Here is a 24991-nt window from a genome sequence, read left to right on the forward strand (position 1 = left end):
AAATGGAGGAAATCAGTATCAAAAAAATCAATGTAACAATTAATACATTTAAAAATTGTCATTTACAAAACCTTTGAAATTCACTGAAAAAAACCATAGGTTTCAGGCACGTTATTGTTAGGAATTAGCATTTAAAAAACCTTAGAAATTCACTGAATAACCCATAGGTTTCCGGTGCATTATAGTTAGTTGGACATTTCTCTCGTACAAAACCATTGAAATTCCCCCGTTCTAGTTAGTTCAGCTAACTATGACTCGCGTGACCGCAATGCATGATGACGTCACATATTACATCCCTCATGACATGGTCAGTGACATCACTCATGACATCACTGATGACATCTCAAATGACATCATCCTTGTGATAGAGTGGCAGACCTCCTCTCACCATAATGGCACCTTTGATACACACACTCAAAAATAGAAACTAACATTTTCAAATGAATGGACATAGCAATACCACTTACAACACACCAATTCAGTAATTCCAAGATCTACACACATATCCACTCGTTCACCAACAGTCCTATACAGTCACTTATACATGTACTCACTCATCATATGTACTTATACCCCTATACATCCTGTTACACAGTGCACCCATCCATAGAGTTACTTAGACACATAGTCACACATGCAAACAAAGCATCAAACATCCATTAAAGTGCATATATACAGTTATACACACACCACCACACTTACTGCTACAGAAACTTACACATACTAACTCTCTTAAGCAATCACTTATAGAAACACAGACTAATTTATACAGGAACTCTTCCAATCTCTCACATATACTCACTTATATACACCAATAGTCACAGATACTAGTTTAAAACATACGTAGTTACTCATAAAGACATTATTGAGACAGTCATTCACTCACTAACACACCCATACACACACACATCCACCCATACAGTGCTGCACACATGCTGTCTTCAACACATACAAACAGTGAGTCACTCATTCATGCATCTATGCGCTAAGTAATACCCACCGAACCATACAGACACTCAGACACTCATATTGATACTCAAAAAACCAACTAATAACCTAGATAGACACTCATGTAGCTACTCACCAACCCATGAGACTGATACAGATATTAACATATTTAAGGATTACTTACTAATCCATGTATTCACTAAGATACACTTAATCAGTCAGTTATACAATCAATTTTACAAAAAAAATCATCCATTTAGACACTTATATACTCATTTATTCTTCCAACGACCTTGAGATATACATATATAAAACATATTTAATTTTCAGAAAAAAACACATTCAGTGGATGATGTCATCAGTGATGTCATTTGAGATGTCATGAGTGATGTCATGAATGATGTCACTGACCATGTCTTGAGTGATGTAATATGTGGCGTCATCAGCAGTACATTGCGGGCGCGCGAGTTATAGTTAGCTGAACTAACTATAACGGGGGAATTTCAATAGTTTTGTACGAGAGAAATGTCCAACTAACTATAACGCACCTGAAACCTACAGGTTATAGTTAGGTGGACATTTCCCTCGTAAAAAAACAATGAAATTCCCCCGTTATAGTTCATTGGTTTTTTACGAGGGAAATGTCCACCTAACTATAACCTGTGTGAAACCTATGGTTTTTTAAGTGAATTTGCAAGGTTTTTTAAATGCTAATTCCTAACTATAACGTGTGTGAAACCTATGGTTTTTTAAGTGAATTTGTACGTTTTTTTAAAATGGCAAGTTATGTATTTATTAATATTTTTTTTTTCAGGTTTTTCACCGTGCGCGCACCGTGCGGTGCGCGCACCCTGCGACCATGGGGGTCCTTCTGTGACCCCCTGACAAAGGCTAGGGGGTCAGGAACTCTCTTCCCTGCCCCCTTTTCACGTTCTCCACCTTTGTTTTTCACTGCCTCAGACTGCGAGAGACAAAATGGCGGCCGACACTTCCTGATTTCGACCGATTCGAATGTTTACTGACATCTAACAACTAATCAGAATTGTGCTCGGGCACGGTGCGCGCGCATAGATATTTATATGGTTTTAAATGCTATTTTCTCTGGAAATACTGAACAGATTTACACCAGACCTGCAAAAGGCTCTTCCCTGACCTGAGGACTACCTCTCTGCCAAATTTCAAGTAATTCTGTTCAGCTGTTCGGGCTGTACCTTCGACTAAAGGTCCTATGGAAAAATGCGTGGGGAAAGCGCGTTTTGGGACACCCCTTTTTTCTCGGCCCCCGCTTGACGAATCACCCCGAGACTTTTAGGGTAGGAGCTGAACGGAGCGCCCCATTAGTTTTGAAAATTTCGCGAGGATTCGTCAACCGGCGCCAAAGTTATTCAAAATAGAATTTTGAGATTTCCTATGGAAACACGATCCTAACTATAACTATCTACTGGCGACCATATATATATATATATATATATTCAATGAAAAAACCATAGGTTTCACACATGTTATAGTTAGCTGGAAATTTTACTGATAAAAAACCAATGAAATTCCCCCGTTATAGTTACTGTAGGCAACTATAACTCACGCGACCGTAATCCTCTGGTGATGACATATGTGTCTTTATGAAAAAAAAAAATTTGTCAAATATGTATAGCTAAAATTTAATGGAAGAAGACATGGGCAAATAAGTGTCTAAATACAGTATTAGCATCAGCAGAGGATTGCGGTCGCGTGAGTTATAGTTGCCTACAGTAACTATAACGGGGGAATTTCATTGGTTTTTTATCAGTAAAATTTCCAGCTAACTATAACATGTGTGAAACCTATGGTTTTTTCATTGAATTAGCAAGGTTTTTTAAATGCTAATTCCTAACTATAACGTGTGTGAAACCTATGGTTTTTTCAGTGAATATATATATATATATTCACTGAAAAAACCATAGGTTTCAGGGGTGTTATAGTTAGCTGGACTTTTCACTTGTACAAAACCATTGAAATTCCCCCGTTATAGTTAGTTCAGCTAACTATAACTCGCGCGCCCGCAATGCACTGCTGATGACGTCACATATTACATCACTCATGACATGGTCAGTGACATCACTCATGACATCACTGATGACATCTCAAATGACATCACTGATGACATCACTGATGACATCATCCAGTGAATGTGTGTTATTCTGAAAATTAAATATGTTTTATATATGTATATCTCAAGGTCGATGGAAGAATAAATGGGTATATAAGTGTCTAAATGGATGATTTGTTTTTGAAAAATTGATTGTGTAACTGACTGATTAAGTGTATCATAGTGAATACATGGCTTAGTGAGTAATGTTTAAATATGTAAATATCTGTATCAGTCTCTCACTTTGTGTATAAGTGGCTGCATGGGTTGGTGAGTAGCTACATGGGTGTCTATATAGGTTATTAGTTGGTTTTTTGAGTATCAGTCTGAGGGTCTGCATGGTTCGGTGGGGGGTATTACGTAGTGCATAGGTGCATGAATGAGTGACTCACTGTTTGTATGTGTTGAACACAGTATGTGTGCAGGACTGTATGGGTGGATGAGTGTGTGTATGGGTGTGTTAGTGAGTGAATGACTGTCTCAATAGTGTCTTTATGAGTAACTACATATGTTTTAAACTAGTATATGTGACTATTGGTGTATATATGTGAGTATATGTGAGAGTGAGAGATTGAAAGAGTTCCTGTATGAATAAGTATGTGTTTCTATAAGTGATTGTTTAAAAGACTAAGTATGTGTAAGTTTCCGTAGAAGTAAGTGTGGTGGTGTGTGTATAACTGTATATGCAAGTAAATGTATGTTTGATTCTTTATTAGCATGAGTGACTATTTGTGTGAGTAACTCTATGGATGAGTGGCATTGTGTAACAGGATGTATAGGTGTATGAGTACATATGATGAATGAGTACATGTATGAGTGACTGTATTGGACTGTTGGTGAATGAGTGGATGTGTATGTGGATCTTAGAATTACTGAAGAGGTTGTTGTAACTGGTATTGGTATGTCCATTGTTTTGAAAATTTTAGTCTCTATTTTTGAATGTGTGTATCAAAGGTTATATTAGGGTGAGAGGAGGTCTGCCACTCTATCACAAGGATGATGTCATCAGTGATGTCATCAGTGATGTCATTTGAGATGTCATCAGTGATGTCATGAGTGATGTCACTGACCATGTCATGAGTGATGTAATATGTGACGTCATCAGCAGTGCATTGCGGGCGCGCGAGTTATAGTTAGCTGAACTAACTATAACGGGGGAATTTCAATGGTTTTGTACAAGTGAAAAGTCCAGCTAACTATAACACCCCTGAAACCTATGGTTTTTTCAGTGAATTTCTGAGGTTTTTTAAATGCTAATTCCTAACTATAACGTGCCTGAAACCTATGGTTTTTTCTGTTAATTTCAAAGGTTTTTTAAATGCTAATTTCTAACTATGCCTACAGAGATAGGACATGTGAAGAAAGAAGAAAAAATGCACAGAAAGAAACAAAAGAAGTGCAGAAAGAAGCAACAGAAGTCCTCAAAGACGAAGAAAAGTGCAGAAAGAAGGATAACGTGCAGAAAGAACAAAAAGAAGAGCAGAAAGAAGCCTTGTTGCAAAATCATCCTGTACCCTCAACTTTTTCAGACGGATACTGGTGGTAACTGAGTCTGACTAACCAGTCCTAGAGCCAGTGCTATGTTAAAAGACACTTAGAATACAGTGAAAACACCTACATACACTAGGGAACATTATGCGTTGGGGTCCCCCTGTGATTAGCCTTACCTCCTCTATAAGCCCCTAGTATATAATAGGGCATGGGGATTAAAACTACCTCTTAAAACAGGCCACAGGGCGTTTTTGCACACGTTAACTCAGGCCCCGTCCCCTCCTTTCACCATTGTGTAAACACGCCCTGTGTCCGTTTTTAGTTGGGAGATTAAGTTCATTTGAGTCCTGAGGGTCCCTAGGGTCCAACTAGCCCACTAGGTACCTCCAGTAAGTGCCACAGAGCTGCGTTGCAGAGAGGTGTAAAAAGTGGCACGGCCTGGACCACCTCTCTGCAATGCAGCTCAGTGGCGCTTACTGGAAGCACTTGGTGGGCTAGTTAGCCCCCAGGGGCCCTCAGTATTGAAGGGAAATTATATCCCCAATTTAAAACGTGCCATGGTGCGTGTTTGCACACGTCACCTCAGGCCCCGTCCCCTCCCTTCACCACTGTGTAAACGCGCCCTGTGGCTGTTCTAAGTTGAGAGATTAAGTCCCCTTGAATCCTAAGGGTCCCTAGGGTCACACTAGACCACTAGGTACCTCCAGTAAGCGCCACAGAGCTGCGTTGCAGAGAGGTGTAAAAAGGGGCTTGGCCTCAGAACACCTGTCTGCAGCGCAGCTCCCTGGCGCATACTGGAGATGCCTGTTGGGGGCGCGTTTGCAGAGTGCTGCATGGAGGGGGCATGGCCTCCGGGACGATGCCAGTCTTTTATTTATTTTATTTTTTTAAGAAGGGGGGCTGTGTGCTTCCCCTTCTTATTCTAATTTATTGGCCCTGATGACCCCATCCCCCAGGGCCTGTCTCCTAATTATATTTTTTTGACCCCAATCCCCAGGGCCGGCCACTGTTTTTTATTATTTTTAAAAAATATATATTTATAGACACACCTAGGACATGCTGGACAAACCGTACGTACCTATCACCATGCCGATTTGCGTGATATTCATTAAAAGGCGACTATGCATGCAATTAATCCACGTGGAATGTATTTACACCACTAGTGAAGTTCTGACATGTCTGATGCTCTACCGTGCCTAATCCCGGTAGACACCCTTGTCGTTTATTTATACAAACATGGGTAGCTATTGACGGGCACATTTAATACACATGCACACCAAGCCATTCAAAGGGGATTCGACAAAAATTCGACCAAAACTATGCAAGAAACCCCCCTCACAGTTAATAAAACACACATCCACTGCCGGATGTGTAATACTTTTTATTTTACTCTCTGGAAAGGGGACGAACATCACTTGCGAGTCACAGCGCGCTCCTGACAGAGCCCAATGCTGTGTTACACCCACCATTGCCTGCCGAGTGCCACACACCTCTGTATTGTATTCCACTAGCTAGTGCATATGCTATGACACTCTCTAGCCCATGTGCACTGTAACACCACCCCGTGAAAATGTCATGCCACACTTGTCTTCGCACGGGTTATATTGCCCCATCTAACGTGCCTTCCTCGATGCCTATGTTATAACGCACAGTGCTATGCCATACATATTACAATTTGGGATCCATATCTTTGTCACAGTGCATATGCAACGTTACACTCCCCAGCACATATTTTATATTACAACTTTAGAGACTAGTTAGGTTACACAACACTGCCCTGTGCATATTACACTCCAAGGCGCATATCGCATAGCACGCGCTAGTGCCTGTGCTATCTCGCGCTCTCCAATGAATCTGTCATTGCGCACAATGTATTGCATATTATATTTCACGCCTGGTTCATCTTATATCACACTTTTTGGTGCATAGTTTATACCATACACTATATCTAGTTTTCATTTTCAATCGTGCTCTCAGGACTATGTTCTATATAACACTGTGTTCACCTACCCTTTTCACGGGCATTACATTTTGCGATAGGGGGTGGAGGGTCAGGGGGTGTTTTTGCCAAGTGAGCCCGGAGTCACAGTCACTAACGTCTTCTTCTTCCTGAATAAAAGTGAGATTATGCTGCATACTTGTTCATATTTTAAGTAGTTTGCACAGACAAAATGTTTTAAAAACAATAAAGTTTCTAATACCCGCCTTCTCTGAACAGTTAGCTTGCTGCCCCATCCCCCTCCTCCCTATCCTCTGTTGTGTGAATCCATGGACTAGCCTCCTCCCTCCTGCCATGCATGGTCTGATGTGCTGCCACTGCCCTCAATTTAGTATGATGTACCAGTCCACTCCTCCTGCCCTCCATTGCCCAATTCTATGCCCCATCATTGACCTCCTGCTTAAACTCTGTGCTTAGCTTGCTGCCCCTATTCCCCTTCCCCCTGCCCTCCGATGTCTTTGTGCATGCCCCTGCTCCATCCTTTTTGCCCACCATGTCCCATGGACCTGCCACTCCTATCTACTCTGAGTGTTCTGTTGAGCTGCCACTCCCCTCCCACCTGCCTAGCATTGTCAGATGACTGTAACCTGTCCCTGCCACCTCCACCCTGCCTGTCCACATGCCATGCCTCTATCCTCTTCCTCCTGTCCTACATGGTCCATTGTACTGCCACACCCTTCTGCCCTCCCTGGTCTGTTGTGCTGCAACTGCTCCTCCTGCCTGCTTGTGTGGTCTGTTGTGAGGCCCCTTCCCCTGAACTTTCTTGTCTGTGCACAGGTCCTGACCCTCCCTTCTATCCTCCATCGTCCTTTGTGCATGCCCCTGCACCCTCCTTCTTGCCCATCATAGCCATTGTGCTGCCACTAACCCTCCCACTTGCCATGCATGGTCTTCTGTGCTGCCATGGCCCCTCCCACCTTCCCTGTGTGGTCAGTTAGCTGCCCCTGACCCCCTCCCACCTTCCCTCCATGGTCTGTGTGTATGCCATCACAGTCTCACTGTTGCTCTTCATGTTGTGTCTTGCTTCTAGTGCCCATCCTGCCTGACCTCCATGGCTATCTTGCTGCTCCTGCCCCCTTGCCCCCAGCCCTCTGTTTACATGTGCAGACCCCTACTCCCTCCCTCCTGGCTTGTCTGTTCCATTGTAATGCCCCTGATCCGTCCCTCCTGCCCTTTATGGTCTGTTATGCTGCAGCCTTCTCTCCTGTCTGTCCATTATGGTCAGCTAGCTACCATTGCCTCTTGCCCCTCTGTTCTCTGTTGTCCATGTGCATGGTCCTGTCCCCTCCCTCTTGCTTTCTATGGATTGTTGTGCTGCACTCCCGTCCTGCATGCCCTGTGTGGTGTATTGTGCTGCTGCAAACCCTGATGCCTGCCCTGCAGGGTCAGTTTGGTGCACCTCTCCATGTCTCTCCTGTCCTCTGTTATCCAAGTCCATGTCCCTATCCAATTTCCTTTCATGATCCAATGTACCATACTTGCGAACATTTTGAACTTGGTAAGAGGGAGATTTTGAAAAAAAACTGGGGTATTGATTTTCCCCTTTGAGTTACATTGAAAAAGAGGATATTGTAGACAGGAGACAGATCAAATAAAGCCCATTTGAGCTTAAAAACATTGGACGTTTCCTGGCTGTATCGGGTCTGTTGGCATGTATGGTTGTACTACCATTGCCTCTTCCTTCTGCCCACAATGGTCTATTACATTGCCACAGCCTTGAAGGAGGGTAGATTTTGTATCACAGGGGGCCCCTGGCCCGTTCTGTCCACACCTGAAGTATGAGACCCTTGTCCTTGCCCTGCCAGCCGCATTTGTAGGCCGTATTAAATTGACCAGCGGGTCCTGTGTTGCTATATAATTATCCTGAGACATCCTTACCACTCAGCCAGCATAAAACCCCTGTGTAGGCCCTTCTGTTCAATATGTAGGCCTCTTTGTTAAATTGACCATAGCTCTGCAATTTTAGTGTATAGCAGTCTGAAGGCAGGTCTGCGAGGCCTTCTGCTCCAAACTAGTAGCCCCCACCCTACCCGAGTGCTCCGTGCTCGGTATCAAAGTTCAACATCCCCCTGAAGCTGTCGACATACAGTAGGCTGCATCCTGGACTGGTACTTGCTTCCTGGGCAGGTTTCCCGCTTTTAAGGAAGTGGCAACCGCAGAGCGTCAAGTTAGGAGAACTGAGGAGATTTTATACATGAATATATTGAATTCCTGTAGAATACCCATTATTTTCTGCTTGCTCTATGGAACTTACGATAAGCGATTGGCCTGAGAGACTGACCTTTTCACCCAGTCCATTGTCAGCATTAAGTGGGTAAATGACGAAATGTCTGGTAAAATCTGCAGACGAAGCTTTTGGGTAGCATACGTAGGTAGATGTAGCGTGCAAAGGAGCCCACAAAATGATATAAAAAGGGAGCACCCACAGATATCGACGGACAACCTCGCCGTCTGTATGTAGGTTAACAGGCTGTGCAGGTTTTCCCCAAGAACTGGGAGCTCTTGTCTTCCTTTGCTTAAAATGTCTTGCTCTGCTTTGCTTGAAGTATCTTATTCTATTTTACCTATATGAAATGTCATGTTATTTTTTAACCATTGTTCTCTTTACTTTTGCATTTAAAAGATGTTGTATTGTAATTGCAGGAATGCTTGCTCTAAGAGTAAATGTGAGTGTCCCTAGGTAACATTTTCCTTGGTGTAACTTGTTTCTCATGATGCATTTATAGATGTGTTTTCTCTCTCTCTCTGTCAGTCCATTAATTGAGATACAGAGAATATCATGACAGCTGTATGATTATCTGGATTCTGTATTTTGTACTTTATGTCTCTATTCTGCGGTTTCTTTGAAGTTGCATCTTCTCATTAAACTGCCATTGTATTCTGCCTCCAATTCCATGTCTCATATGTCTGTGTTCTTCATTTTTGGAGCAAGCGTTCCTAGGCACCCCGGCTCAAATTAAGGTGCCCCTTTTGTCCCTGACTCACTCTCCTGCTCAGTTCTGTGGTGGCTCCCGGGGCTCTGGGGACCGCCCCTAGCTTCCTTGACCCGTAATAGATCTTCCCTCCAACAGCCTCTCTTGCAAGTCCTGTATTGTTGGTTTGTTGCCCCTGCCCCCCTTTCCACTGCCCTCCATAGTCTGTTGTGCTTCCACGGCCCTTCCTGCCTGCTCAGTGTGGTTAAATTGTTGCCTTTGCACCCTCCTACCTGCCTTCAATTTTCAGAGTCCGTGCCCCTGGCCTCTGCCTCTCAACAGTATCCTAATGAACAACTAGATTGCTAACATTCTATATTTATTACAAAAGTGTGGAACGCCTGACATCATCTTAATGTAATCAAAACTGTAATACCTAGAGCATTCCTTTAGAAATTACATATATGAGAGGGTCTTATTGGCTTCAAAATTATGGTTAGTGCTCTAAAAGACTAAAATAAGGACATATTTTCTGAGTTTTCAAATAGCGACAAAGCACTTTTAAATTATTTGTTATCTTTATGTTTTTTTATCTAGTTGACAACTTGATTAAATGTTGCACTTAGGGGAGAGGATGTGGTGTTACTTCCAGAACTGCAGACTTTGCAACTGGGGAACCAGGTTGAAGTTTCTGCTTCAGCTCGACATTCTGTGATTCTGGTCAAATCACTTAGTCTCCCCATGTCTACAACCAAAATGAATTTGTTCTTGTGTGATGTAACCAATGCTCATGTAAAGCACTCCAATACCTGACAAGTCTGCACTATATAACACTGCAAAAACACAAAATAATAAGTGTTTTGCACACTTCTGTCATTGGGCTATATTTGGGCTATATCTGGGTGATTTTGGGCTACATTTGGGCTCTTTTCTCTCCGGTGGCCATCTTGGGAGATTTATTTGTTATGAAGTTTCCTAATTTCCTCATGTACTGCAGTCTCCTCAGTCGGAAATGCTTTCAGTTTTTTACTTTGATTCCATCATGAAGGTATTCAGATATGTCACACATTTGCCATAAATTCTGAATGTTAGCACTCTAGTTGCTCATTAGATCACTGTAGTAAAACTACTGTTCACCATGGAAGTCTGCTCCTGGTATTAAAAGTGTATGTTTCAGTCTGCATGTCAGAATTTTTTAATGAAATAGAAGAGGATTTGAGAAGTCACTCAAAATGTGCCCTCATTTTCTTTCTTCAGCATTAATCATAATTTCTATAGCAAAATGAACCCCCTCATTGTGTTCCTTTTTAAATTAAATGTTTTAAGTGTTACCAGTTTATTCCAATCAAGATGGCTTCAGGTGTGCCATACTTTTGTCATAATGAAGACAGTAAGTGCTCTAGTTGTTTTTAAGAACATTCTTGGACATTCTGTCATTGGGCTATACTTGGGCTACATCTGGGTGATATTTGGGCTACATTTGGGCTCTTTTGTCTCTGGTGGCCATCTTGGGAGACTTATTTGTTATGAAGTTTCCTAATTTCCTCATTTACTGCAGTCTCCTCAGTAAGAAATACTTTCAGTTTTTTACTTTGATTCCATCAAGAAGGCATTCAAATGTGTCACACATTTGCCATAAAATCAGAATGTTAGCACTCTTTTTGCTCATTAGATCACTGTAGTAAAGCTACTGCTCACCAGGGAAAACTGCTGCTGGTATTGAAAGTGCATGTTTCAGTCTGCATGTCAGAATTTTTTAATGAAATAGAAGAGGATTTGAGAAGTCACTCAAAATGTGCCCTAATTTTTCTTTCTGCAGCACTAATCATACTTTTTATGGAAAAATGAACCCCCTCATTTTGTTCCTTTTTAAATTAAATGTTTTAAGAGTTACCACTTTAATCCAAGCAAGATGGCTTCAGGTGTGCCATACATTTATCATAAGTAGGACGGTTAGCGCTCTAGTAGTTCTTTGGAACACTCTGGAAAGCTGCAGTAGAACACAAAGGAATCAACTGACAGTCTCTGCCCTTGTTGGATGTACATGTTTTACTGAGAATGTCAGACTTCATTCTCACATGACTGAGAAAGATAATGTGAATTTACAGAAAATAAGCTCTCAGTTTAGCTTATAGATCACCTTCCAAACCTCTGTGGTAAAAGCATGAGAAAATATTTTTCTCTCAATCATGATATCCCAGCAGAAGGCTTTTTCACATGGTGAAATCACCTTAGAACATACCACAATTCCTAAAATGAGTATGGTACCATCAACAAATGATTTATAATGTAACTAAAGTCTTAAAACCTTCTATTAACTGCAATGCTTTTTAATGAGGTGCTATCATGTATATTGGTCCCAAGATGGCTGCCAACACTTCTTGGATGAAGTGCTGACAGCCAATCAGATCTCAGGATGAGATATGTGGTTAGGCTCCGCCCACATATATATATTGATTTAAATGCTATTTTCTCAGGAACTACTGAACAGATTTACACCAGACCTACAAAAGGCACTTCCTTGACCTGAGGACTACCTCTCTGCCAAATTTCAAGTAACTCTGTTCAGCCGTTCGGGCTGTAGCTGTGTCTAAAGGTCCTATGGAAAAATGCATGGGAAAAACGCGTTTTGGGACCCCCCTTTTTTCTCAGCCCCCGCTTGACGAATCCCCCCGAGACTTTCAGGGTAGGAGCGGAGCGTAGCGCCCCACCTATTTTGAAAATTTCGCGAGGATTCATCGACCGGCGCCAAAGTTATTCCAAATAGAATGTTGCGGATTTCCTATGGAAACAGGGTCCTAACTATAACTATCTACTGGCGACCGCCAGTAGATAATATATATATATATATATTATATATATATATATTCACTGAAAAAACCATAGGTTTCACACATGTTATAGTTAGCTGGACATTTTACTGATAAAAAACCAATGAAATTCCCCCGTTATAGTTACTGTAGGCAACTATAACTCACGCGACCGCAATCCTCTGCTGATGCTAATACTGTATTTAGACACTTATTTGCCCATATCTTCTTCCATTAAATTTTAGCTATACATATATTACAAATATTTTTTTTTCATAAAGACACATATGTCATCAGCAGAGGATTACGGTCGCGTGAGTTATAGTTGCCTACAGTAACTATAACGGGGGAATTTCATTGGTTTTTTATCAGTAAAATGTCCAGCTAACTATAACATGTGTGAAACCTATGGTTTTTTCAGTGAATTAGCAAGGTTTTTTAAATGCTATTTCCTAACTATAACGTGTGTGAAACCTATGGTTTTTTCAGTGAATTTGTACGGTTTTTTAAATGCTAAGTTACTTTACGCCATTTGTGGCGTGCGCGCCCACTTAACGCAGTTCGTTCCGTGCACGGTTTTTATCAACTTTAATAAGCCCTGTACATTTGGTGGCCTTCGGCCACCAAAAGCACAGGGGGTGAGGTCAATGTGGATAGTGTTTTTTTTATTTCGATTTTATAATTTCATGTTGCCAAAATTACGTTTTTTTTCTCTATTAATAAGCCCTGCACATTTGGTGGCCTGCGGCCACCAAAAGCACAGGGGGTGGGGTAAGTGTGGATAGTGTTTTTTTTATTTTTATTTTTTTACCGTAAGCGTACGGTAAGCTTACGGTAAGCGTACGGTAAGCGTACGGTAAGCGTACCCCGCGAAATTGCCGAAAAAAAAATAAAACCGTTTTTGCTCTTGGGGGATGTTTGGGGACTCCCTCAACATGACTATGTGGGAGGGAGTTGTCAAAACAGCCCCGTAACATGTTTTTGGCCATCATGTTTGATAAACAACACTCAGTGCGAGAGACAAAATGGCGGACGCCGCTTCCTGGTTTCGGCCGATTCGAATGTTTACTAAGATCTAAGAGCCAATCAGAATCGCGCTCGCGCACGCCACCGTAAGCTTACGGTAAGCGTACGGTAAGCGTACGGTAAGCGTACCGTAAGCGGGCTCAGATATATATATTGATTTAAAGGCTATTTTCTCAGAATCTACTGAACAGATTTTCACCAAACCTACAAAAGGCACTTCCTTGACCTAGGGACTACCTCTCTGCCAAATTTCTAGTAATTCTGTTCAGCCGTTCGGGCTGTAGCTCGTTCTAAAGGTCCTATGGAAAAATGCATGGGAAAAACGCGTTTTGGGACCCCCCTTTTATCTCAGCCCCCGCTTGACGAATCCCCCCGAGACTTTCAGGGTAGGAGCGGAGCGTAGCGCCCCACCTATTTTGAGAAATTCGCGAGGATTCGTCGACCGGCGCCAAAGTTATTCAAAATAGAATGTTGAGGTTTTCCTATGGAAACGTGGTCCTAACTATAACTACCTACTGGCGACCGCCAGTAGGTAATATATATATATATATATATATATATATATATATATATATATATATCCTCCCTTAGTTGGCAATGCACATGGGCACTGATCTACATGTTAGATTGGTTTTGCAGCATGAATCCTTTTCTGGATTCACATGCTGTGCATTATTACGCCATCTAGTGGTCGGGTCTGGAATTGTCATTGTGGGTTTTTTTTTCTCTTTGGGGTGGCGTCGACAACCATTTGGTGCTAGGTCCATCCCTTGTGTGATGTCAGACAGCGCCTCAGAAGTTCCTGTGCGTGGTAACCATCTTCGGATTCTTTTTTACTCAATTTAAGATTATTGGGTTCTTAGTTTAACATGCGCTCCTCATGCTCTCGTTCAGGCCCATCTGGATAATTCGACTCCGACACCCAGAGGAAAAATAGCCTTCATCGCCTGTGTTCCTCAGTGACTTTTTCCCCAGACATAGACTAAAATCAACTTCTGTCGAGGCCTTGAGCCTCTCGTCATCATAGACTTCCTCTGCAACTTCTTCGCAGAGAATACACACAGGGCAATGGAATGGACGCCATCCATAACCGTCCCCTTTGCCATGTGACCAGGCACAAGCTGTTGAATCTCTGCCTCTCTCCCGAAACAACAACACCACTTGAGCAGTTTGGCTTATCTTCCACTCGAAAAAACTCTTTGTTACCTATGAGATGGAGAGACAAAGGCGGCAAGCCGAAACGCGTCTAGTGTGTGTGTTAACCTTTCAAATAAAAATCTGAAAGGTACGTTCTTAAGAGTGCTGGTATTTTTGCCGTGAGCTGGGGATTTGTAATCCGCACGGTTTCTGTCACCGTGCATGAGAGCACCCGATCGCGAGTGCAGGGACTAAGACGGAGTGAGAGCACGATATATATATATATATATATATATCCTCCCTTAGTTGGCAATGCACATGGGCACTGATCTACATGTTAGATTGGTTTTGCAGCATGAATCCTTTTCTGGATTCACATGCTGTGCATTATTACGCCATCTAGTGGTCGGGTCTGGAATTGTCATTGTGGGGTTTTTTTTCTCTTTGGGGTGTCGTCGACAACCATTTGGTGCTAGGTCCATCCCTTGTGTGATGTCAGACAGCGCCTCAGAAGTTCCTGTGCGTGGTAACCATCTTCGGATTCTTTTTTCCTCAATTTAAGATTATTGGGTTCTTAGTTTAACATGCGCTCCTCATGCTCTCGTTCAGGCCCATCTGGATAATTCGACTCCGACACCCAGAGGAAAAATAGCCTTCATCGCCTGTGTTCCTCAGTGACTTTTTCCCCAGACATAGACTAAAATCAACTTCTGTCGAGGCCTTGAGCCTCTCGTCATCATAGACTTCCTCTGCAACTTCTTCGCAGAGAATACACACAGGGCAATGGAATGGACGCCATCCATAACCGTCCCCTTTGCCATGTGACCAGGCACAAGCTGTTGAATCTCTGCCTCTCTCCCGAAACAACAACACCACTTGAGCAGTTTGGCTGACCTTCCGCTCGAAAAAACTCTTTGTTACCTTTGAGATGGAGAGAGAAGGTGTGCACATCAGAGGAAGCAGCGACCAACCTTCAACAACATCTTCAGATGACATCACTCGCCTGACTCAGAGAAGAGTGAAGAAGACAGCTGTTTGTTCATTCTGCCTCATCATCCGTCGCTTAGCCCTAAAGTGACCTCTTCCAACTACAACCCAGAGGAAAGTGACCAGGAGGCTCCTCTGGCCTCCACAGCCTCCTGTCCCCGAACAAAGACCTCAGCTAGGACCGTGAGCAAGGTCAGCACCGAAACATGCACCAGGCCTCCAAAAAGGCCTTCAAGTTGTGGAAGAGCAGTGCCCCAAAGACGTCTGGCATCAAGCCCATCAACCAAAAGGCAGCCTTTAGACCTCCACCTTTCTCGAGCTCTGAGCAGCACCGACCAACGGTTTCTGACCGTACTACCCTCCCATCCATCTACACCGAACTCTCGTGGCCATCGAGCCCGAAAATACTTCACAGATCTTTTAGGATGAAGACCCTTTGGATGCTGGCATCTAGTCTAGACCCAGCTTCAAAAGCGTCTTTGACGCTAAAAACGCCATTGTCAGCGAACTCCTTCAGTTCCAAAGGCTCCATCAGTGTCAACATTGGCATCAGTGGTCTATAACAACTCGAAGCAGCCCATTTTTCAGCCGCTTCCCCAGATGGGGACGATCTCCACAACACGTATCTCAAGCCCACAGAGGCTTTGCCTCCAAAGAGAAAGCTGACCTTCGAGTAAGAGCTTGCTTTGGAGCCACCCCTACACTTTGCTATGGCTACATTTAGTAGTTACAGCTGCTTACTTGCAAAATAGTGAACATTCCTCCCTGTTGCACATATCTGTTGTTAAAGTGTTCATTGAAGGCTGTAAAAGGGTCATCCTTCCCAGGGTTCCCCCCGCCCCAGCATGGAATCTTATCATAGTCCTCACCAAAATCATTGTATCTCCCTTTGAGTCCTTACACTCTTGCCCTCTCCAGTCCCTTTCCTGGAAAGTAGCCTTTCTGGTGGCTGTAAGTCTCCTAGATGTATTAGTGAGTTACAGGCCCTCGCGCTCCAAGAACACTTCATTCAGGTTCACAAAAATAGGTAGTACTCATAGCTCACCCAAAGTTCCTCCGAAAGGTGTTTTCCCCTTTTCATGTCGACCATACCATAGAGCTCCCAGGCTTCTTCCTTCAAACAGACTCTGCAGCAGAGAAAGCCCTACAAAGCTTAGATATAAAACCCGCTGTCATGTATTACCGGCTCTTCAGCAAACAGTCTAATTGTTTATAGACTTTGCTAAATCTCTTAAGGGCCACTCTATATCCAAAGCCGGCATCATCAGAAGGATAGTCACATGCATCCAGACATGTTATTACAAAGTTGAAAGAGCCTCCCTGCTACACCCATTGTGCACACTACACGAAAGAAGGTAGCAACCATGGCTTTCTTGGAAAATGTTCCCTTAGCTGACATATGTAAAGCTGCCACTTGATCAACCCCACACACCTCCGCTTAGTATTATGATGTGGATATCTTAGCAAGGCAACAAGCTATTGTCGGCCGCTTGGAGGGGATACTGCTTTACAGCCAATGCAGAGCATGTGTACCTACAGCATCGCATGCTTAAAACGGAAAATGTCACTTTCCCTGTAAGCATATGTTCATAGCCTGTTGTGCTGTAGATTCACATGTGCTCATCCTGCTTCCCAGAAGAGTGCCGCTTTGATCACAGATCTCTTCCTTTATGAACTAGCTTCATTTTACAATTCTCATGTGCAACATACTGTGTTTACTCATCACTCCATACTACTCACACCCGCTGTGCGACAACAATCTAATATGGATTTCGGTGCCTATGCACATTGCCAACTAAGAGAGGATTCACTATATACCTCATGACTCAAAAGATTTTTTTTTAAAACACAACTTGAAAACGTCCGAGCCCAACATTAGATGGCAGGAGTACGCAGAACATGTGAATCTACAGCACTACACACAACAAACGGATGCTTACAGTGTAAGTTGCACGTTCCATCCAAGCCATCCTTTTTGTTTTCTTTGTCATTGTGTTAACATTCCTTCTGTGTTTTGTCTTTTGTAAATACTTGCACAAACTCCTCTTTCAGCAGGGCTTTTGGTTGGCTTTCTGCTCTACATCATGGGATGTGTTGCCTTGTTTAGATGTCCCTGTTTCCTTTCCATGCTCCTCCTCATAGGGCCAGGGACGTTGTCTGCAGATTATCATTTTGTGATCTAATGTTCTTGTATTCTCCCATCTCTCTCTCTCTGCAGTGCTCTCAGATGAAGCCTGGAAGGATGGCCTAACGAAGGAGGGGTCAGCGGCGTCTCCGTGGTGCCTTTATGCATGTAAAACCCCTCAACCCCCTTCACACTTACTTCACTTACCTTGTCTCCTTCCTCATGTCCACTCCCACCACATGTATGTGCACCCCAAAGTACTAGTTCCTTACTGTGCACCCCTCAGGCCTCTGGAGTCTGTCCTCATCAGACTGGTCGCAGATGGACGCTACCACTCATGCGAGGTGCACGGTTTTACTGCATCTCCTGAGTTCCCCCTCTTCACCCACTTGCAAAGGTGGTTTAACCCTTTCTGGTCTACCCTACCTCAGCTAAACCTGGAGAAAACTGCTGCAAACCCTTGTGGCCTCTATGTTTTCTGAAGACCCCAATCTGTCTGTTCCTAAAGACTTCCCCTTCACTCTGTCCCAGAACTGGGGTGGGTGGCAGGATTTCCTTTTTTCAAACTGTACATGGTGTGCTAACCATTAGGGTATTAAATGCCTCCATCTGCTGTGACTGCTAATGGACTCGGGAGTGCACGGGGTGTAGGAACAAGAAGGAATGACGAATCCCACACAATGTCTGCCCTAAAACTTGTTGCTTCTTGCCAGTTTAAGGCTTGCCTACCCAGAAGCCTGTGGCAGGGACCAAGACGGAGAAAACTGGGCATGCTTCATTACTGGGACCCATGCCGCCTTGGGGGAGCACTCAAAGGATCTGATGGTGCTGGATGGGGCTGTCACCCTTCAAGACCACAATGACCCTCCCAGCAAGTCTAGTTACCGTTATAACTGGCCCATGGCGACCCTTCCCACAATCCCAAGCATCGCCTATCAGCCCCCTCTGTGAACAATAATTACAATGTGAATCTGTGCTTTTATTATTTCTGATGTTTTTTTTTCACTACTTCCGCCTTTTGTGCCATACAATTTAGCTGACAGATCAAAAGAAGGCTGGGATATTTCTGACTTGCTTACTGTTATGTCCTTGCCCCCATATCATACACATCCCTCCAGGCCCCTCTCGCCAACCAAGGTTTTGGGCTTCATGGATTGTAAAAGCTGCAGCCTGCATTCCTACTTTGCCTTCTCATTTAATTGGCTGATTTTGGGCGCTGACTACTCATATCCATGCCCCCCCTAATAAGCCTTTCAGCCAGGGGTAAATCACAAGCCACCCCATTTCTACCCACCCTTTTCCATCTAGCTCAAGGCCTGGGTGGAGGGACTTCTCCACATCCTCCTCCTGCCTGACACCTTGTGGCCCGGGGTGTGCTTGTCACTGCTGGAATCTCTGCCTGCCTTATACGGAGCATCCACCAGAGGGCGCCGCTGCCTTCCTGGTTATGAAGCTGGAAGGAGCCTTCTTTTTAAAGGAACATTACATGTATCAATGCCTTTAATATTATTGTATATGACTATACTTTGTGTTGAGATTATTGTTGTACAACATATGGCATAGTGTCCTAGATTTACAGAGTTTAATATAGAGAGATGAAAAAACAGAATTCTCGAAATGTTGACTGTGTGCCCGAGGATCTGCCCTTTCTTTGCCCTCTAGAATTCACGTCTGAGTTTGAGCCTTTTGCTGACACTTCGGAGAAGAGGTGTACAGAACGGTGGGAAAGGTGGGACTGTGGTGCAGGACTGTACTATCGCAACGGGGTAAGGGGCTGTAACTCTGTGCTGGGACTATTCATGAACTCTGAACCCTAGTGGGAGTGGTGGGAGGAGTGGGGCTACACACCCGAAGGGTATGTAGGACAGACTGGGTGTGTGGAGAAGTGAGGCCTTTTATAGTAGGGAGGCAAGCTTGCCCTGAGGGAGGTGGGATAAGATCTAATTAATGTAGTTCAACGGAGGGCTGGTGGGGTTGGGTTTTGTAAGATTGACTAGTCGGACTGGGGGGCGGTGTAAGATGCATTGGAGGGGCCGGAATGTAATATGAATCAGTGGCTGTTCTCCACCAACACTGGCCTCGGTTTTGCCACGTCCCTCAGGAGCACCAGTCCTTGCTTGGCTGTACAAGATGGCAGTCCCTTCATCATTTATCCCAGGTTCTTCATTGCTCTCCACCAAATAGATTTACAGCCTTCCTCCTTTCTCCACTCTCCACCTCTCCAGGGCAGCCCTCCTTCTTGGTCTGCGCCATACATTTGATGTCATCACATGTGTCTTGTGAAATAAATATGTATGATATGAATCTGAATTTTCTTGAAGATCTGTGCACTTTCTATCGCTTGTCATTCATTTCTGAGGATATCACCAGTGAATTGGAGAGAAAATCTTGTAGTGTGGTTGGAGATATATATGTGTGTGTGTGTTTGTAGCATGTGTGGTTTTATTTTAGTTTCAGTTAGTTTTATTATAAGAGATGCAAGACTAATATGAATCACAGGTGCATTTTGTAAATAAATGTTTGAGGCATTTGTGGCTGTAGATAAACATGCTGTGCATACTCATGCCATCTAGTGTGCATACTCCTGCTATCTAACATTGGCCCAGGATGTGTGCAAGTTGTTTTTCTTCGAAGAATTCTTCTCTGATCACGAGGTACTGTGACTCCACCCCGTGCTTGTAATGCGCATAGCCATCTGTTCTATTGTTTTATTTCCACTGCCAGGTTCAGACGTGTGCTCCGGGGTGACACCATTGCGGTGTTCTTTCCGTTCTTCACAATTCCTCTCCCTCCATTTGTACTGTATTCAATTGCGTTTCCCCTTAGTCGTATCGGGTGGATGCCTACAGTTTCATCCGGGACTGTTCTCCAGTCGACTCCAGCCCACGGAGGAGCTTCGCCCATCCGAGTCTCTTTCCCTTCCATTCGGTCCACTCTCAATATGCTTCGCCTTTGACTGATCAGACGCCTTTTCGATACTGCTTTCTGTGTTATGAAATACCCCTGAGCCTACCTCCACCGGGTCTGTTATCTTTGCCCTCATCCTCTTATGACGCATGTCGGTCTTTTGGGTCGAAAAAGACTCCTTGAGACCGCCGAGATGTTGCAGCAAAGATACCCCAGACCTCTTCGGCACCAAGGACCTCAGGGGGAACATCATCCTGAGCCTTTGGCCCCTGACAGGAGGCTTTCTATCCCAAAGAGAGTTCTACCTCCAACCTTGAGATTGAAGACTTCGAAGTCTTCCCGCCCGCTCAACAGGTCGGGAGTACAGCTCCTTCTAACCCTACTCGACACCGCTCCGAGCTTCCACCCCAGAAGGGGCGTTCAGTAGCTCTGGACCCACAGAGGCAGGCTTCTGGACAACCACTGCCTTCAGGCCATGGTCGGCACCGACAGTCGATTTCATACACTACACCCAGCTTCGGTTCAGTGCCAAAGAAAATGTTAAAGCCAACTTCCTCAGCGCCGCTCGGTCACGGCTCAGCGAGGACCCAAAGCCGTCGGTTTCGAAACCCAGGTTGGCACTGGTGCCGACTGGAAAATCAGCCATCGAGCCAGTTCTCCAGAAGCTGGAAGATGAACTTGAGGATTGCCAGAGACAGATAAGTTATGCATCCCCAGATGGGACGAATCCTCACGCAACCTCCGGTGCCAGGCACTCGACCTTCTAAGAGATAGGTCAGCTTAGAGGAAGCTCTGGAGCCCCCTCCACCACCAAAGCAACAGAAGAAGCATGACAAAGAGGCCAGTCCTCTTCCTGATCCTGGGCTGCCACTCCCTCTCCTACATCACCATCACTGTCCCCACCTCTTTCTCTGCCTGACCCACTTTTGTACACCCCACAGGGGTCACCACTTTTCAACATAGGTCAACATGGAGGGGGGGATCGATACGACATGCCCCCACAGGGAGACCCAGGCGATTTGTCTGACGTTGATTGACCTGCGGCTATGGATCCCGACCATTATCCTGCCTGACAACACCACTGTAGGGCTGCTGCTTGCCATAACGTCGAAATGCATATTTCCTCTTTGAAACTCTGTCCTCGGCCCATCACTCCATCTAGGATGTAGCAACAAGTCCACAAATTAGAACTCCACCCGGCAGTCCTCTGGTGCTTTAAACGCTGGGGGGTTTGCAGCATGAATCTTTTCTGGATTTACATGCTGTGCATTATTCTGCCATCTAGTGGCTGGGTCTGGAATTTAAGTAATTCTTCTGGGTTTTTTTTAAAAAACTTGTTGTTCAAGGCATATGAGCTGCAGATTATACACTATGCATAGATCGCCATTTGGTGTTGGGCCCGGATGTTTGCAGTTTGTTTTTGTTCTTGGACAGTGTTTGGAAGTCACGAGTTCGGTGACTCCTCCTTCGGTCCGTACTGCGCATGGGCTTCGGCTCCATCCTCAGATTGTTTTTTTCCGCCATCGGGCTCGGATGTAATACTTCGTGCTCCGGTTTCGAACTTTCCCAGTTCGACCTTCGACGAAAAATCCTCGGCCATCGAGATTCTTTAGATGAAATCGACTTCTTCATCTCTCTCTTCGGCACTTCTTCGATTCCAGTCATCGGCAGCGGCCTTCGGGCCTATCTCGACTCCGGTCTCGGCCGATGGAAAGGACTCCCTTCAAGAAGTACCCAAAATGTGGGTCTAAATTTCCCCACACCGACCTCCATCAGGTGTGCAACCTGCCTCTCTCCCGAACACGAGGCCCGAGACTGCCCCGCCTGCAAGTCTTTTCGCTCGAAAAAGACTATTCGGGATCGACGAGCTCGACGCACCATGGCGCACTCATCGACCTCGGCTCCACCGGACATCTTCGGAGAAGACACCGGAACTTCGGGGCAGCAGCACACCAAGCAGGAGGACGATGTCGTCAGCGCTTCCGAGGCCAACGACTCCGACGTGGAGGAGATCACACCGGCGCAGAGGGTCGTGAGTACTCTACCCCCTCCCACTCCCACACCAAATGAGACTCTGGTTACCCCTTCGCCTCCGAGCCTAGGGAAAACCAAGTATACTGCTTCCATCACCCCACCTTCGGGCCCGGTGAAAAAGCATCAAAAGTCTCCTGGCGGCTCGGGCTCGAGCCAGCCTCCTAGCGGCGCCGACAAACAGTCTTCGGCACCGAAGAAAACAAGCTCCGTTCCGAAGCCATCGGGGCCGAGACCTGGCCTCTCGGTGCCGACCAAACATAAATCCCTCGGCACCGACGCTTCTGTGTCGAAGCCTGCCTCGGCGCCGACCAAAAAATCGGACACCCCGAGAAAGCATGGCGCGGATAAACCAACGAAACCTTTGGTTCCGAAAACATCGGCGCCGATGGAGGAATTGGTGCCGGAGGAGCTTTTCACACCGGATCCTCTTCAAAAGACTTTAGTAAAGGATCCAAGGACTGGACATTTAATTTTGTCTTCCAAGAAAAGACTTTTGGACAAGCCAACTCCTCCTCCACCACCAAAACGGAAGGACTCTGCCACATCCCCGTTCAGAGTACCCTCCCCACCACCTCCACCTCCTCCTCCTCCTCCTCCTCCTCCTCCTCCTCCTCCTCCTCCTCCTTCTCCACCTCCTCCTCCTCCACCTCCTCCACCCCCTCCATCTCCGCCCCCACCTTCTCCACCCTTGCCTCATCGCTCTCCAACTCCGTTTCCAGACCCTGATGACCACGGAGATCCATTCTATGATCCCACAGATGCCCCGCAGGACCCCACTCCTCCGGGAACACCTGACCCATGGGAGGATTATCATAATCCAGATGTCCCAGATGTGCCTCAGGATGATCTCTATCCATCCAGGCCATCTCCACCAGAGGACTCCCTGGGGTTCCACCACCTCTTACAACGGGCGGCACATTATCATGGGGTGGAGTTACACAGTGATCCAGTTGAGGAAGACTTCCTACTTGACACATTTGACATAGCAGATAAATCCACCGCTATATTGCCCATGCTTAAAGGGCTGACCAAACATGCGACGGAGGTTTTCAAAGACCCCGTCAGAGCTAGGGTCTTAAACCCCAGAATAGAAAAGAAATATAAGGCAGCCCTCACAGATCCTGCCTATATTAAAGGACCTGCGCCCCTAGACTCATTGGTGGTATCCACAGCTAGGAAGCGCTCCAACTCTCAGTCATCTGGTGAAGCTCCACCACCCGATAAAGAATCCAAGCTTTTAGACGCGTCAGGCAAACGCACCGCCGCGCAAGCTGCCAATATGTGGCGCATCGCCAACACGCAAGCGCTGCTGGCGCGGTACGACAGAGCACACTATGATGAACTGGAGGCTCTAATGCAACACCTCCCAGACAAATATAAAAATAAGGCTAGTGAACTGATACAAGAGGGAAAGATCATTACTAACACCTCGATTAAATGTGAACTTGATGCAGCAGACACAGCTTCCAGGGCTATAAATACCAGTGTTCTGCTTCGACGTCACGCCTGGCTCAGGATCGCAGGCTTTAAACCAGAGGTCCAAGCATCTATATTAAACCACCTTTTTGACCAACAACACTTGTTTGGCCCCAAAGTGGACGAGGCCCTAGAAAAAATGAAGGGTACAGATACGGCGAAGTCTATGGGAGCACTACAATCACACACCCCTAGACGCTCCTTTCGCCGTTCCTCCTTTCGAGGCTCTAACAGAGGTTACTCTTCAGATAACGCCTCCTCGTCCTATAAGTCCCCTCCTCAAAATACCTTCGCAAAGGGCTATCAAAGGGGTGGATATCGAGGAAACAATAATAAAGGCAGGGGCAAAACCAACACCGCCCGTTCTGCCACACCACCCACACAATGACTTTCCCCCGCTCCCCCAGACCATCCCACTCTGGTCGGGGGCAGACTACAAGACTTTCTTCAAACCTGGCAGACCATAACATCAGACAAATGGATGACCCAAATTATTCGGTCAGGGTACTGTCTCGAACTAACTTCCACCCCCCCAAATATTCCACCCAGACACCGTGCGATGTCACAAGAACATACCACACTTCTGAAGCAAGAAGTACTCTCCCTCCTGCAAAAACAAGCTATAGAGCAGGTCCCCCTCAATCAGCAAAATTTAGGGGTCTACTCTCTGTACTTTCTAATACCAAAGAAGGACGAGACCCTACGGCCCATTCTAGACCTCCGGCCTCTAAATGCATATATCCATTCAGACCATTTTCACATGGTAACTCTCCAACAAGTTCTCCCACTCCTCTGTCAGGGCGACTTTCTCGCTTCACTGGACTTGAAAGACGCATACTTTCATATTCCAATACACCCTGCTCACAGAAAGTACCTCCGATTTGTGGTGGACGGCCAACATTATCAATTTAAGGTTCTCCCCTTCGGGGTCACAACCGCACCAAGGGTGTTTACCAAATGCCTGGCAGTAGTGGCAGCACACCTCAGAAGACAAAACATTCACGTCTTCCCCTA

At 45.2% G+C, this 24991-nt stretch overlaps 2 protein-coding genes across 4 annotated transcripts in view; both read left to right on the top strand.

Annotated features, from left to right (window-relative positions):
- LOC146869625 (flotillin-1-like) overlaps positions 1-19880 on the top strand; it is a 125078-nt gene extending 105198 nt beyond the window's left edge. For all 3 annotated transcript variants that reach the window (XM_085608888.1, XM_085608878.1, XM_085608895.1), the window contains one exon: positions 17654-19880. In XM_085608888.1, coding sequence (XP_085465014.1) covers positions 17654-17686 — 33 coding nt within the window. In that variant the 3' untranslated portion in view covers positions 17687-19880. The remainder of the gene's footprint in view (positions 1-17653) is intronic.
- A 3633-nt stretch (positions 19881-23513) lies between these two features.
- On the top strand, positions 23514-24365 carry LOC146869626 (uncharacterized). The gene has a single exon (XM_085640172.1). It carries the CDS (start codon positions 23514-23516, stop codon positions 24363-24365), a length of 852 nt encoding a protein of 283 aa, XP_085496298.1.
- The last annotated feature ends 626 nt before the right edge of the window (positions 24366-24991 follow it).

This window comes from Triturus cristatus, chromosome 1_1 (assembly GCF_964204655.1).
Source record: "Triturus cristatus chromosome 1_1, aTriCri1.1, whole genome shotgun sequence".
Taxonomy (NCBI): Eukaryota; Metazoa; Chordata; class Amphibia; order Caudata; family Salamandridae; genus Triturus; species Triturus cristatus.

What these genes read in the sequence shown, in the direction of transcription:
- LOC146869626 (XM_085640172.1), top strand. Translation starts at nt 23,514, where the DNA reads ATGCTTAAAGGGCTGACCAAACATGCGACGGAGGTTTTCAAAGACCCC.